The following is a 16,257-nucleotide window of genomic DNA, read 5'->3' on the forward strand; positions in this document are numbered from 1 at the left end:
TTGAATTATTTAATTTAAAGACATTTCAAGCTTTGTGTATTTGATGTATTTCTCATTTCTGTGTGAGGCATACACTGAGTTTCATTAAGTTAGGATGAGATGCGCTCCAGTTCAAGTGCAATGCAAAAGTGACCGCGCGGGCGCCTCCATGATTATTGTCTGTTCGTTATATTTGCTTCTTATTTATTAAATCCAGGCAATTGGTTGATGAAAAAATTATTAAAATTAAGATACAATTTATACAAAACGAAATTCACTTTAAAGAAAGGCTTTAAACTGTTGACATTTTCACAAATTCCAGTGTCCTTCCACACCTCCATCCCCAGTTTGCAAGGAAGAAACAAGACCTTGAGCCCACTGTATCCTTGTGCAAAACGTACACATACATAGGATTTGTGGAATTCTATGTATAATAATCATGGATGTACTGTTTGAAGATTGACAGGGAGAGGACAAAAGCATACTATTAGGACTGTACTACTTACAGGTTACAAGCGCCACATGGGTTTTTTTTTTCCATTAAAAGGTTTGAGTACAATCGGTAAAAAAAAATCAAAAGTTAGGAACAACACAGCACAACACAGCCAAAAGTGGGTATTGAGGATCAACTCCTGCATATTGTACATTTTAAACACAAGGGTTATTTCAAATAATATCTAAAGAGTACAGCACATTCACAGTTAATTTTCTGTGCGAGAATCACAGTTCATTTTCTTCCTCCAAGCAGAGAATTGTACACTTAACATATATTAAAAAAAAAACTTGATTACTACCATCCACAGAGTAAATGTAATCCCTTGCTGTCTGGTTTAGATTTCGTTCGTGTGAACATCCATACGCAGCACAAAAGTCCGGCATCATCCATGAATTTCGAAGTACAGGCGGAGAAAGCAGCGTTACCTAGGTACTTCCTATATGACAAGACCCCTGTTCCAAGATGGCGGCGGTAGAACCCCAAGGCGACATCTAGTGTATATGTCTATGCTTCACAACAAGGCACATAAGTTTCGTTTCTCCGCTGCCGCCGCCCACTGAGGCAGTTGTTTGTCGTCAGTGATCGCTGCTTCCTTATCGACGTCTAACAATGGCGGAAAATATGTCTCTACTTGGGCTCGAAGACGAGTTGACATGCAGCATTTGTTTATGTCTTTTCGAGAACCCGGTGAGTTTAATCTGTGGACACAGTTTCTGCGCCAGCTGTCTCGAAGCGACATGGAAAGACAGAACATCATCATTGTCTTGCCCTCAATGCCGAATGGCTTTCAGCAGTAAACCAGAACTCAAGAAGAACACCGTTCTCAGCGCGGTGCTGGATGCCTATAGAATAAAAGCGGGTGTCCCTGAACCCGTTAAGGAACCATTTGAGGTGAAAAAGAAAGATCCAGATGAAATAAAATGTGACAGCTGCATGGAAGCCAAAGCGGTCAAAACTTGTCTGACTTGTATGGCGTCTTATTGTGAGGATCATGTCAGGCCTCACCGGGAGAATGCCATTTTCCGGGCGCATCAGCTGTCTGACCCGCTGCCAGATCTAATGGAGCGTCTCTGTTCCGATCATGGCAAACTGATGGAGTTCTACTGCATTCAGCACCAGAGTTGCATCTGCAGCAACTGTCTGCAGGGCGTTCATAAAGGCTGTGAGTTCATCACCGCAGATGACCGGCGCTTTAAACAAAAGGTTGGGCCTATCTTTAAATTTATTTGGAAAGTAAATGTGATTTTTTTTATTATTTTTTTTTATGATACATAAACATGAAAATTGACTTTACTGTCAAGTCACCTTTATTTATAGCGCTTTTTACAATACAGATTGTATCACATGTATAACATGAAAATAATACAACAAAGTTTGTTTCTAGAAGAAAATTGCGTCATCGTCCACCTTAAGTAAGGCAGATCAATAATATTGTTGAATATTAAATGTCCCCAACTAAGCAAGCCAAAAGCCAAGGCAACAGTGGCAAGGAACCAAAACTCCATCAGGTGGCAGAATGGAGAAAAAAACCCTGGGAGAAACCAGGCTCAGTCGGGGGCCAGTTCTCCTCTGGCCAACGAACGAACAGTGTATGATTATGATTTTGGCAGCATTACAGGTCAGAAGTCAGATTGGATCAGAACATTCAGAATATTTATCCAGTTCCATCTGGTTGGAAGTTGGAGTCATCACGCCGATACAGAGACAAGTTTATTGTGTCGTGTCGATGAGGCCTTCACAGGGCTGATGAGGCTGGCACTTCAGGGATGCGTTGTGGATGGGTCCAGGCGCAGGTCCACCATCTGATCTGGTTACGGCCCGGATCCAGCTGACTTCAGTAAACCTCGGAATAAACAGAAAGACTAACATTAGCGTAGATGCCATTCTTCTTATGATGTAACGAGTACATCAGGTGTTATAAGAAGTGTCCCCGGTTCCGGCTGACCTATTCTGTGCAGCCTAATAATCATTTAACTGATATGAATAATAGAAATGTATAATGTTCTATATGAATGCCAGGTTAAAGAGATGTGTTTTTAGTCTAGATTTAAACTATTTAAATTTAAAGATTTAAACTGACAGAGTGTGTCTGGTTCCCGGACTATGTTAGGAAGACTGTTCCAAAGTTTAGGTGCTTAATAGGAGAAGGATCTACCACCTGTAGTTGATTTTGATATTCTAGGTATTATCAACTGGCCAGATTTTTGAGATCGCAGTAGACGTGAAGGACCATAATGCGTTAAGAGCTCGCTCAAGTACTGGGGAGCTAAATCATTTAGTGCTTTTTAAGTAGTCAGCAATATTATAAAATTTATACGATGTTTAATAGGGAGCCAATGCAGTGTTGATAGAACGGGGCTAATATGGTCATACTTCCTGGTTCTAAGAACTCGAGCTGCTGCGTTTTGGACCAACTGGACTTTGTTTATTAAGCGTGCAGGGCAACCACCCAGTAGAGCATTACAATAATCTAGCATTGAGGTCATGAACGCATGAACTAACTGTTCCGCATTTTTCATTGAAAGCATATTTCGTAATTTAGATATATTTTTAAGATGGAAAAATGCGGTTTTACAGATGCTAGACACGTGACTTTCAAATGAAAGATTGGCATCAAATGGCACATATGGCCCGATAATTAGAAATTCTGTTTTTTTCAAAATTAAATAGTAGGAAATTACTAGTCATTAATCTATTAATGACTAGTAATTTAATAGTCAGCGTAATCTATTAAAGTAATGTTAGTGATGTAGCTTCGGTTTCATTTGGAATGAAATCATTCCGATCGATGAATCTGATAGTGTTTGTCACAAGCTAAAAATCGGAATAGTTTTTTTTTTTTTTTTTTTACATACAATATATATGTGTGTGTATATATATATATATATATATATATATATATATATATAAAATACATAATAGTTGAAAAAGTACTTTGGGGGTACTCTTGTACTCTTGTTCAATATATTTATTTTCATATAAAAGAAACAGAAATCAAGCGTAGCGTTAGTTCTGGCAGGTCACGTTAGTCAAGCACGCATCAGCTGACTCTCAGCTGATCCACATCTACCTATAGGAATACGACGCCTATCATCGTATACATATATAAGCTCCTTCAGTATTATCAGCAGCTATTGCGTTTCTCAGGAGCTAATTACCCTCCTCCATCCCCAGCTCCTCCTCTCGCCCAGTCAGGATTTGGCATTCTGATTCCCCTTGAATCAGAATAGATTCTCAAATTATGTTGTACTAAAATCTTGAATTAAATATATTTGCAAACATTCATGTTGGTTCTGTTCTGTTTACCCCAAGGGGGGTTATTGCTGCTCTCCCTGCTCTTTTCCATGCTAGGCTGCATGGATGCGCAGGGAGTTCTCGCCCAGAACGGAACCATACCGCCAATCCAAACTGCATGCTAATTGTCAATCGTATTTGACGGTAGTGGTCCTGACAGAATTTAAATTACATCCAGTTTATTAGCAACACTGTGCACAAGCGTGAATCCCGCAATATCCGCCTTTGATCTCGCAGGTGTCTGATCCACTGCGAGAAGAGAGAAGTTCAGTGAACTGTCCGTCTTGCCTGCACTTTTTTCACTCCTCCCCTCACTGAATGTAGTGTTTACATGAACGCTAAATACATTTTTCGAGTTGATGTGCGGTATATATGACAAGCTTCAAATTGGAATTTATTTTTTGACATGCGCACAGTACACGAATATAGTATATATTCCCCGTAAATATAGTTTCCCGCTGTTTGTGCATAGTATTCTCCTAAATTGCTTCTTTTCTTTGTTTTAAAGAGCAGACTGATTTCCAGCCCAATAGCTCACCAAACCACGCCCACTCATAGAAACACTCGCCTAAAACTTTAACTGCCAAATTATGTGATAGGATTATTGCCATGTCAATCATGTCACCATTATGTTCTGTTTGTTTTTGTTAGTCAGATGTGTTCCTTTGTTCTAGTTTCCCGCCACTCATCAGTTACCATGGACACTTATAATGTTATGTACAGTGAGGAAAATAAGTATTTGAACACCCTGCTATTTTGCAAGTTCTCCCACTTAGAAATCATGGAGGGGTCTGAAATTGTCATCGTAAGTGCATGTCCACTGTGAGAGACATAATCTAAAAAAAAAAATCCAGAAATCACAATGTATGATTTTTTAACTATTTATTTGTAAAATGGCACAAAAGGCTGCGAATACACAAGCAAACTTGTCTGTACTTGTCATGAAGGCTTAACTCAGTGGACGCGCTCTTTCTGCAACAACGTGCTGAAATTCGGGCCTACAAAGAACTCACATTATTCTTTTACAGTCGAGTTTTAATTATAATTTTATGTATAGAATCCTATATGACAGATTGGTGCTGCAGATGTTGCACTCAACTGTATTCCTTTTTGAAGTGATTCCAATCATATCAAGCAATGTGAAACCATCATGGCAAACAGCACGCATCTGAAGTGTCTCTGCTGAAGGAAATAATCCATTATCTATTGGCTTTAATTAATATCGGCCTAATTTTCTTATTGGATCGATAACGATAACATTAAAAATGAGCATTTTTCAGCCATACCGATAAGGTGGCCGATATATTGTGTATCCCTAATATTAGGTTTCAAAGTGCAAGTTTTTGAAAACATGTTTTGAAAACGATACAGTTATCATCTCTGTGTAAACTTCAAAAACGTGAATCTGTGAAAACGTTGACGCATGCACATGCAAAGTACATGCATTACACATGCATGTGTAATGCATGCACAAGCATAGTAGAGTGGGGGAAAACTTAACTTAACCCCTTAAGGTCTGTGTAATTTTTTTTTTTTGTGAAAAGTATGAAAAATTCAGAGTTTTCATGTTATTAGATTTTTTTTTAAAAAAAAAAAGATTTGTACTAAGGGGGGTATTAGGGGTAAAATGCCCTCATTCTGACAAAGTAATTTGCTTGATACATTTACAGCAAAATCAGAGTACAAGCAGTTTTAGCATAAAATTAAAAAGACAAGCCAAAATAACAGTAGATAAATATGAATATTTATTATGAACCTGTTACGCACGGTTGTAGAACAGATTATGAATAAGAACAATAAGTTTAGAATGTCTTTAATGATCCACACGAGTCAGTTCAAATACAGACAGGCAAACAAATACAACTCAGGCATTAATGAGACCGGACAAAGAACACTGAAAACACAGGAACTTACTGGTGATGATAAGGATTAACTAAGATTAATAAATCCTGTTGAAATTATTGTTTATTCATTGTTAGTTCATGTTGCCTTTTGATTTTATAATCAGGCTCTCAAAGTATATAAAAATTTGGATTTAGATTTATCGGCAAATATATTGGTTATCAAATTTTCATATTTGAACAGCATTCCTATTTCAAAGTTTGTGTTCTCAGGCCACCAAAACACTGTTGTTGCGTAAATGAACGGCCAGAACGCATAAAAAGTTTTCTGTTTTCAGTTGAAAATGGTGTCGTGTAAACAGCCCCTAAATTAATAATGAATATTTTTTACAACAGAAATGAATCAATGCTGAACTTGATTAAACAGGGTAATGACTTGCTTCTAGATCTGCTGTACAGACAAAACAATCTTTTTTACATTAATTTCCTGTTATTACTGTAAGAGTTCATAGGCCGCCCCCCTTACAGTTACAAAGATACACCAAGGTCTAAGCGACGTCCTTGCTTCAGGTTACAGTTTCTGATTGGCTAAGAAATAGATAAACATAGTAATTACTGTCGACGTTTAGTCTATCTGGGTCTCGTCTACAAATCGACGTCTCCCTGGGTCTCGTCTACAAATCGACGTCCCCATTCAATAATAGTCACCTAACTAACTTGTTCCCCTAAACTAGCTTCCAAAACTAGCTTCCTAAACTAGCTTCCTGCGCAGGAATAAATTGACAAACAGACCTGCAAATGTCCTTTAAATGCTTTGATCACGGCCAGGAGATCTTCCCGAGCAGTTCTCAGGGAATCTCTCCCAAGAAGCAAAGCCGGAGGATCTCAGACAAATTCCATTGAGAATCCCACCGTAAAACACGGATACAACAGTTTTTATAGAATCGAGAAAACAAATAAGACTAACATGTCACCTTCATTATGATTGGTTCAATTGGTTCAAAAGCCCCAACCTTTTCCCTCTGTCACTGGCGCAAGCAAACTCTGATTTTGTGATTAGTTATCACAAGGTTTGAGAACTAGTCATCTGTCTAGTTTCACTTCCCCTTTCTGTTATTTATACACACACACATACACACTCAAAGTCACAAAAGTTTTCCCCAAAGAGTTTGGAAACATTTAAAAGCATATGAATGAATGTCATTCCTGCAAGAAAAACAAATGTTAGTTGATTAATTAAAGTTGATTAATTAAAATCCATCACATGACCTTCCAGGTCGCAGATTTGAATTGCCAGCATTTCCAGAACAACAACTCAGTCAATCTCCAATAATGCCAGTGGTTCCTTAACCTGTAACCAAGAAGACTAACACACACACCGACACACAGATTTTCCAAGGTTGGATTTGGCCAGGCTCTAACTATAAACAGGAGAGTCCTCTCAAAACATCAAGATAATGCATTTTTTCTCTCAAGGAGAGGACACTTTAGTCTAACTAGAAAGTAAGGCTTTAACAAAGAAATGGTCCCTTAAACTATTGGCTTCAATGACCCCTATGTTTTAACACGTTGAAGACCTTTTTCATTTTTTGGAAGCCGGGATAAATAAGCAAGCACTGTTACTGCATTCAGATATCAAATACAGACATTAAAGAATTCATGAAAGGAACATTTCAGTAATCACACTGGTAACTTCTATAACAAAGTAAAATCTCCAGAGAAGTCATTCAACTCATTTGATATTTAGAAGGAAAAATATTGATTAATACCTTGATTATAATCACTCATTACATTTACATTGAAGCAGCAGTGGATTCCAATCTACCCCCTTCATCACTTTAAAGCTGCTTTGAAACAATCTGTATTCTAAAAAGCACCAGGCCTATATAAATAAAGGTGACTTGACTTGACATCAACCTGATAACTTTATTTGACATTCATGTAAACACTACATTTGGATTAATCAATTGGAATGATTTCATTGCGATCGAAACAAAAAGTGTCCATGTAAACATAGCTTTTGGCCAGTTAATTCCGATTGACATGGTTACTTTTTTTATTCCGACTGTGCTAGTAGTCGGATTATAATCAGATTATTAGGGTCCATGTAAGCACAGCTGGCGCACCTGCGTACACTGACATAAGCATTTCAATATGAATTCTTTAACTTCATTTCCAAGTCATGTCACTAATCATGTATGTCAGTAACTGCAGCGCTGTAAAACAATATATGTCATTGCAGCGCTGTTATAGGTTACTAAGTATTAGGACTCTTGGAATGCTGCTCAGGCAATTTAATTTGACCACCAAAACAAACTTTTGTATAGCTTTTTATTTACACTTCACAATAACTGATTTTGACTGTGGTTCTTTTAATCGTAGTAATATAATAAATTGACCCTAAGCAAAATACAGAATGAGTTAACTATCTAGTCACAAATGTTTTGTGACGTCAAACGCAGGTGGTGTAATAACGTCTGCTAATTAATCAGTTCAAGAAAGCAATTAATGTCAAATTAATATAGGCTAGTTTGCACAAACAACAGAAAGACATTTTTTATCATCTTATGAAGTATGTAATTGGTCTACACTTTACACCTGTATATGTAGTTAATTTTAGTCTGCAGCTTTTTTCACAATGTAATTTCTCTGTAATGAACATGGCTTTTTAGGATTAGTTCACTATCACAGGTCGGGAGCTATCGTTTCAACCACACAAGTTTGCCACACATTGTTTGTTGAAAACCTACAGGGGAAAATTGCAATCATATTTAGCTAATAATGTTGTTGGGAAATGCATTACTGATTGGTTGGATTTATTACATTAATGCAAGAATAAAATGAGCAAACCTTTAATTCCCCTTGGAGTTGATTAGTAAGGCTAGTTGTTGCTGAATGCTTTTTATTTCTTCTTTTTTTCTCTCATTACAGCTCAAGTATAGTGTCCAATAATCTAATATTTTTTTTGTTTTGTTTATTTGACATGTAAACATTGGATTGTGTGGTCTGAATCATTCAGCAATGAAGATATTCTCTAAAATACTTTGTGTCCTTTTATTCTTGAAAATATTTTAGACTGACCTGACTGACAAGCTCAACATCCTTGAAGACAAAACTGACAAGAATCAGCAGGTTATCACACAGATGAAGGAGCAACAAACCAAATTAAAAGTTAGTAAATGTTCATTTTTATTTGGGTATTAGCAGAATTAGACAGACTGATTCTGATGTAAGATGATAGGATTCAAGATGTGCATGTCCATCCCTTTACCTACCATCATGAATTACACTCCATCCATGTATCTCAAACATCAGGAGCTCCATAAGATGGAGTTTTAGACTTTGGGCTTACATTTTCTTTGGTGTTGCTTTCCCAGGAATTAGCTACAACCCGCAAACGTGTTCTTGAGGTAGAATACAGGCAGATCAGAGAAGCGATCGACCGTGATGAGAAAGAGGCAATGTTTGCTATTGATAAGGAACAGGAGAAAGGTCAGAGCAAACTGGTCTCCTTGATGAAGAAATTTAATGAGAACATCGAGAAGATGAATAGGACCAAATCTGAGATCAACATACTGCTGGACCAGTCGCAATCCCTCACATTCTTAAAGGTGATGCACAGTATGATTTTAAATTAAAACTTTTCTGCTTTATAACTCTTATTTGTACCTTAGATTTACAGTTGTAATTTAAATTATTCAACCACTGCAAATCAGTTTTATTGGCAAAATGTACAGACTTTCAGCTGTTTGCAATGAACAAATCAAACAAAAGTAATTGAAATAGCCTAGCTCAACACAACAAATGCTTCAAGTGGTTTTCCAAAATTCAACTGAAAATGCAACTTTTAATGACTTCAGCAGTCTCAAAATTATTCAACCTCTTCATGGCAAGCATATTTAGTACTTAGTAGAACACCCTTTTGCTGTTATTACCCTGCTGCAAATGAGATGTATAACCAGACACCAGCTTCTGGCAGCATTTCTGAGGAATCTTAGCCCATTCCTCATGAGCAATGGCCTCCAGTTCAGTAATATTCTTGGGTTTGCGTGCTACAACTGCCTTCTTCAAATCCCACCAGAGATTTTATATGGGGTTCAAGTCAGGTGACTGTGATGGCCACTGTAGAATCTTCTGGGACTTCTTCTGCAACCAAGCCTTGGTGGAATTTGAGGTATGCTTGGGATCATTATACATTATACTTGGGAAGGTCCATAGATGCCCAAGCTTTAGCTTCCTCACTGACGGCATGGCGTTTTCTCCTAGGATTTCCTGATACTTCAATGAATCCATCTTGCCTTCCACACGCTGCAGGTTTCCAGTGCAAGTTTTCCAGATAATGCAAAGCAGCTCCAGAGCAGCACGAAGCCATTACCATGCTTAACTGTAGGCAGAGTGCTCTTTTCAGCATATGCTTCATTCTTCTTCCTCCAGACATACCACTGATCCATAGGGCTGAAAAGTTCCAGTTTTGTTTCATCGCTCCACAGAAACGAATCTCAAAACTTATATGGCTTATTTATATGATTTTGAGAAAGTTGGAGCCGACGTTTCTTGTGCTTTTGGTGTATGTCTTGGAGTTCTGGAATGGAAACCGCATGTGTTTAGTACACGCTTTACTGTGCAAGCTGAAACCTAAGTGCCTGTTGCAACTAAGTCTTGCTGCAGGTCTTTTGCAGTCACTTGAGGGTTTTTCTGAAAATGCCTTCTGAGATATCTGGTTGCAGCAGTTGATGGCCTCCTTTTTCTGCCCTGTCCAGGTAGTGTAATCACTGTTCCTTGTAACTTTAAACTCGCAAACTATGCTTCCAACTTTTTGGACCATTCTTTTGACTTAGCCATATTTCTAACATGCAGTCAAACGTGACACTCAACAAACTTAGCCAGTTCAGATATTTAATGTGTTCTAGCTCAAGCACAGCTGGTGCAACTAATAAAGCCCTTGATTAGTTGCAGTCCTGCACATTATAGAGAGTTGCGCTTCCCTGATCACAGTCCAGCAGGATGCCCACACTGCTTGGGTTGGGATTTGCCAACACCGTCTCGATGCTGTTGTGCCATGCGGAAAGCTTTGAGACAACCCCTGTTTTGCAGATTTGTGTTGTTGTGATGGATTCAATTCAGGGGGTTGAATAATTTTGAGACTGCAGAAATCATTAAAAGTTGCATTTTCAGTTGAATTTGGGGAAACCACTTGAAACGTTTGTTGTGTTGAGCTATTTCAATTATTTTTGTGTGATTTGTTCATCGCAAACAGCTGAAAGTCAAAATTTTGCCAATAAACCTGATTTGCAATTGGGATTGAATCATTTAAATTACAACTGTATATAATCAAATCTTGTGGGGTGGGGCACATGTGTGAAGCCCAGTGTAAGAGCCTGCTCGTCAATTCAAGAAAATTCAACATGAGCTCTCACACTTGATCAGTTTTTTACCTAACCTGAAATGTTGTTCGATGCCACTTGTATATTTGGATTCTTGAATTTCCCATTCTCTGTCACAGGCTTCAGTGGATTTGCCCTCAGTGGTAAATTTTGAGCCCTATAACCCTCGCATGACTGTGGAAGGTAAAGAGGTGATAGCTTACCATTCCGCTGCAGTTGCACTGAAGGAATGGATCACCAAATTAATGGAGCAGTCAGCAGAGAACAGAATCTTTGTACTTAAACCAGGTGTGTTAGTGTGGGAGCTTGTATAAAATGTGCAGCTTGTTTTAATGTTTTCAGTAAGTTCAAGAATACAGCAACATCATAGTGCATGCTTAGAGTTCTGACATGCATGTTTTTACAGAGTTTGAAAAATCTGGTCTTGGTTCAGGTGAGATTGTCTTTTGAAATGATTGGTGTGGAAATCTGGGACATAATCACATAAAAACATGTTTATACAAATGATAATGTTGCCTGATTGTATGTTGTTGAGGTTATCCTTAGTAAAGCTGCTGGCAGAAGATGTGAACTAGTCCTCTAATTCTCTAGGAAACCAATTCCCAATTCCTGCACTCCTGCAAAGTCCACACCTGCCACATCCAAGAGAGTATCCAAGAGATTTTGCTGTGAGCCAAGAGATGTGTAAGTTGTTACTCCTTTACAAGTGAATGGGCTGTTTTTCCTGATTCAGTACATCCATCCATCACTATTCTTTCATTATTCTCTTGATATATTTCAGCACGTATGAATTTGAATTCTCCCAGCCCAGCCTGCACTCCCAAAACCAAGGCTCAAGGAGCTAAACAGAAAAGTAAGTCAAGTGTATATATATATATATATATATATATATATATATATATATATATATATATATATATATATAATTTTATTTTATTTATTAATTTTTTTTACACCTTTCTCTCATTGTTCCTTTTTCCTAATAGACAAGAATCCTAATAAAGAGCTCAAAGATCACAAAGAACGTAAAGACCAGAAGTCAAACAGTAAGCTCTGACCTCCATATGTTCTTTGTTTTACAACTGTTATTACTGTTCGTCTGATTAGCGTTATGTGTGTAGAACATATTCACTCCTAGTGATTAGACTGGAAAAGGAGGGGCCTTTGTTAGTATCTTATGGTTCACAGAGATATTCTCATATTTTTTTCTGAAAAAGGAATGTAAATCAAATTAGTATTTATTTTAAATGTTTCTAACATAACATATATCTTCTTTGCCAGGATCCAGGAATCCCCCTAAAGGAATAAATCCTGTTTTCTCCAAAAGCATGGAGAACTTGCTTGACTTCACACCTAAAACTGTAGACATACTTGACATATGTATGTGGGAAAAGTTCTTGTTAAATTTTCCCCTTCTAAATGTAATCTTTTCTGTAAGGAGTCTGTGCTCCTCATTGTAATTCCGGAATAGACTTTAGATTCTACTCTAAAAGCAATCAATCAATCAATCAGTCAGTCAGTCAGTCAGTCAGTCAGTCAGTCAGTCAGTCAGTCAATCAATTAATTAATTAATCAATAGAAATAGACCATTATTCAATTTATATGTATTATTTTATTGAATCTCCCAGGGGTTCGTTTCCTGTACAAAGACATAACTCACTATTAAGAATGCATTATTGGAGAAATGAATTAGCTAGTCTCAAATGTTTCCAAAAAAACTGTAGTAACATGATAACACCTCCATCACAACCAAAAATATAGGACTGTCGTTGATGACGTCAAGCGCAGGTGGTGTATTAACTTCTGCTAATTAATCAGTTTGAGAAAGCAATTAGTCAAATTAATATAGTTAATTTGCATGAACAATAATTTATTTATATATGCAGTTCATTTAATCAGCAGCTTTTTTCACAATGTAATTTCTCTATAACGAACATGGCTCCTTAGGACTAATTCACTATTACAGGTCGAGAGCTGTAGCTCTAACTACACAAGTTTGTAATGCTGTTTTCAAATGTTCGTTGAAAATCTGGTTTCAGGAAATGGCAAATAATTGAACACTCTGTTGGTAACACCGAAAATTACAGTCATATTTGGCTAACAATGCTGTTGGGAAATGCACCCCTGATTGGTTGGATTTGTTATACTAATGCATGTATAAAATGAGCAAACCTTTCATTTTGGAGTCAATTCTTTAGTTGTTGCTGAACGGTTTTTATTTCTTCTTTCTCTCTTTACAGCTCAACCTCTTAGTTCACCAGCTGCGCAAAACTTTGTTAAAAGGAGTGAACTTCTAAAATGTGAGTAGATAGTTTCTCCCTGTTTCACAGACAAGACTTAAGCCTAGTTCCAGACTAAAATGCATGTTTGACCTGAAAGCAACTTTCACTGACATATCTTAAAATATATCAGTGCCATTGCTTTGGCTCAAGATGCACACCAGTAATGTTTTGTTTTTTTCTAAGGCATGTTTATAAAATCTACTTTAATGCCCTAATTACTAAGGCCTAATGTCTGTGAAACCAGGCCTTAATATTTTATCCATTTGTCCATCTTCATCACTTTATGTGATAATCACATTTATGTGCTTGTGTGTTTCTCCTGTCTAGATGGCACTATCCTCAATTTTGATGTCAGAACAGCTCACAAGCGGATTTCCCTGTCTGAAAACAACACCAAAGCGACAGTCTCGGATGACCCTGCTCACTATCCAGATATTCCCCTTCGCTTTTCTGTCTGTTCCCAGGTGCTCTGCACAAAGGGTTTCTCTCAGGGCCGTCATTACTGGGAGATCAAAATGAGCAGTAACAACTTCTGTGGATTGGGCCTTGCATACGGAAGAATTGACCGCAAGGGTCCTGCTAGCCGCCTGGGGCGTAATGCAGAATCCTGGTGTGTGGAGTGGTTTAACGTGAAGCTTTCCGCATGGCACAACAGCATCGAGACGGTGTTGGCAAATCCCAACCCAAGCCGCGTGGGCGTCCTGCTGGACTGCGATCAGGGAAGCGCAACTCTCTATAATGTGCAGGACCGGGCCATCCCCTTCCACACCTTCGTCTTCCCCTTCACTGAGGCTGTTTATCCAGCTTTCTGGATCTTCTCAAATGGTTCCTCTGTGTCTCTGTGCAAGCTCAGCAACTGAAACTGTATGAGGTGAACTGATATACATTTTTATTAATTGATGTTTCGTTCATCCCAAAGGGGATACAAAGAATATCTTTTTTTTTTTATTCTCTCATCATTTTGTCCATCCATTGAAAGTCCACTCAAACTTCAAGTTTATAAAAACATCCAGTGAGGATTGTTCTCACATCACAACCCTCAAAGCAAGCATGTTTGAACTAATGAGGCTTGTTTTTGTGCATCAAGTAAGCACGCTTGAGCTGCTGTTGACCGTCTTAGATACTATGTGTGTGTTGGTTAATGTTTAAATGTGAATAAAACCCTAAATTAAATCTGTTCAGCATATAAAGTGATAATTTCTCTTCAGAAGACTTGGATTAAATTGCTTGATTTATATGGATTACATTTACAATGTATTTATGAAGTGTTTAAAGCTTGCTTTGACTTTAAATGGATGGACAAAAATTTAGTATATTATAAGTAAAAAATAAATCTTAATTTCTGTTGAATGAAAGGAAATCACAAGGGTGACTAAATGAATACAGCACTTTCATTTATGGGGGAACTTCCCCTCTATTTGTTTTATTATTATTATTAATTTTGTGTATTTTATTATATGGTTACAATATGGGGTGTCTTTCAAAGGACCATGGCAGACAATCAAGCCAGGGTTGTCATATTACATTTTTAATTCAAATTTTAATATGTTGGGATTGTACAGACTTCATAAAGCATACTTTGTAGTCCATAAATGTTAATTAATATATTTTAATATTGACCAAAAAAAAAATTGATTGATGGATGGATGGATGGATTGGTATCTAAAGGCTAATACAATCAAACTGTCATTATTGCAAAATAAACCTCACCAGAGTGTCAACCAGAATCGAGTATTACAAAAAGCCATAGTAGTCAAATGTCATTGATCCATTAAGGGGTAAATTAAGTGTACATATGTGGTTTGCAAACATCAAATGTGACATTCATTGTTCTCTGAATTCTGTTAAGTTGCAGATTTTAGTTGCGAATTGTTTGAAGTGTTTAACTTCATGAAATGATTACTCCTGACATTTGTTGGTTTTATCACATGGGCAAAGTCCATTGCCAGTGAGCTCCAGATAGAGTTGTCTTGGTTCCTGACCAAAGTATCCTGGCTTGCTCCAGTCAGAACTGTTTTTAAGTGTTTCAAACAATAAAAACAGGTTTCACTTTGCAGTAAGGAAATATGTCGGTCTATAAAAATATTATAGATGATTTTCTACAAGAATAGCTCAGGAAGTTCTATAGTTAAGCATATGTTGTTTGATTTATGCAATATTAAAATTGTGGTTAATATGGCATGTAAAATAATTAAATATTATGAATAAAATATATGAAAATATTTTAGATCTGTGGGAAAGAATATACATAAAGTAAAATATCAGAATGATGATAATAAAGGCATGAACATACCCATGTCTCATAAGAGTACATTTAATATTGTGTAGATGTATTCTTTCTCGCATTGTTGTATTTATCCCACTTGTTGTGATATTAAGTTATGGAATGACTTAATCCTGCTTCTGAAATGGTGATTGTTCGTTTGTGCAGCTCATTTTGTTTTCAGTGCTGAACAACATAATGTTCAATAATAATAAAAACCAAATCTTTAAACAAAAAATTTGTTATGTTTTAATTAACTTTAAATAAATGATTTAGCTGAATCATCACCAACTTGGAATTTGATTCACAACAAATATATAAACAAGCCCACATTAAACATTGCCAGGAGTAGCTACAGATCAAAACTATGCTTTATTTGCATTTAAAATACAAGCCATAAGCCATGGGTGTCAACCATGTCATGTTTCTAGCATATAGAAGTCAGAGCAAAATATCCCAGCCTTCAATATTCAATAATAATAATAAATAATTACATTTATGTAGCGCTTTTATTGGCACACAAAGTGCTTAACATAGAACGGGGGAATCTCCTCAACACCACCAATGCGCAGCTTCCATCTGGATGATGCGGCGGCAGCCATATTGCACCAGAACGCCCACCACACACCAGCTTATTTTTAAGGGATTTTTAATAACAACAGAGAGTCAGGACCTCCTTTAACGTCTCATTCAAAGGACTGTGCTTTTTGACAGTATA

The 16,257-nt window shown here is 37.2% G+C and overlaps 1 protein-coding gene across 4 annotated transcripts; it reads left to right on the forward strand.

The window, feature by feature from the left end:
* Positions 1–1,030: 1,030 nt before the first annotated feature.
* Positions 1,031–15,777, forward strand: trim25 (tripartite motif containing 25). 4 transcript variants are annotated; one of them, XM_084128447.1, is made up of 11 exons: positions 1,031–1,678; positions 8,686–8,781; positions 8,988–9,221; positions 11,114–11,282; positions 11,401–11,427; positions 11,586–11,678; positions 11,776–11,847; positions 11,981–12,040; positions 12,276–12,374; positions 13,235–13,294; positions 13,604–15,777. In XM_084128447.1, the coding sequence occupies exons 1-11, from the start codon at positions 1,085–1,087 to the stop codon at positions 14,134–14,136; spliced, it is 2,037 nt and encodes a 678-aa protein (XP_083984573.1). In that variant the 5' UTR covers positions 1,031–1,084; the 3' UTR covers positions 14,137–15,777. The 4 variants fall into 4 exon arrangements, with proteins under 4 accessions (XP_083984573.1, XP_083984575.1, XP_083984574.1 ...); XM_084128449.1 differs by lacking the exon at positions 12,276–12,374; XM_084128448.1 differs by lacking the exon at positions 11,401–11,427.
* Positions 15,778–16,257: the final 480 nt, after the last annotated feature.

The sequence above is a fragment of the Abramis brama genome (assembly GCF_963993115.1).
Source record: "Abramis brama genome assembly, chromosome: 11".
Lineage (NCBI taxonomy): Eukaryota > Metazoa > Chordata > Actinopteri > Cypriniformes > Leuciscidae > Abramis > Abramis brama.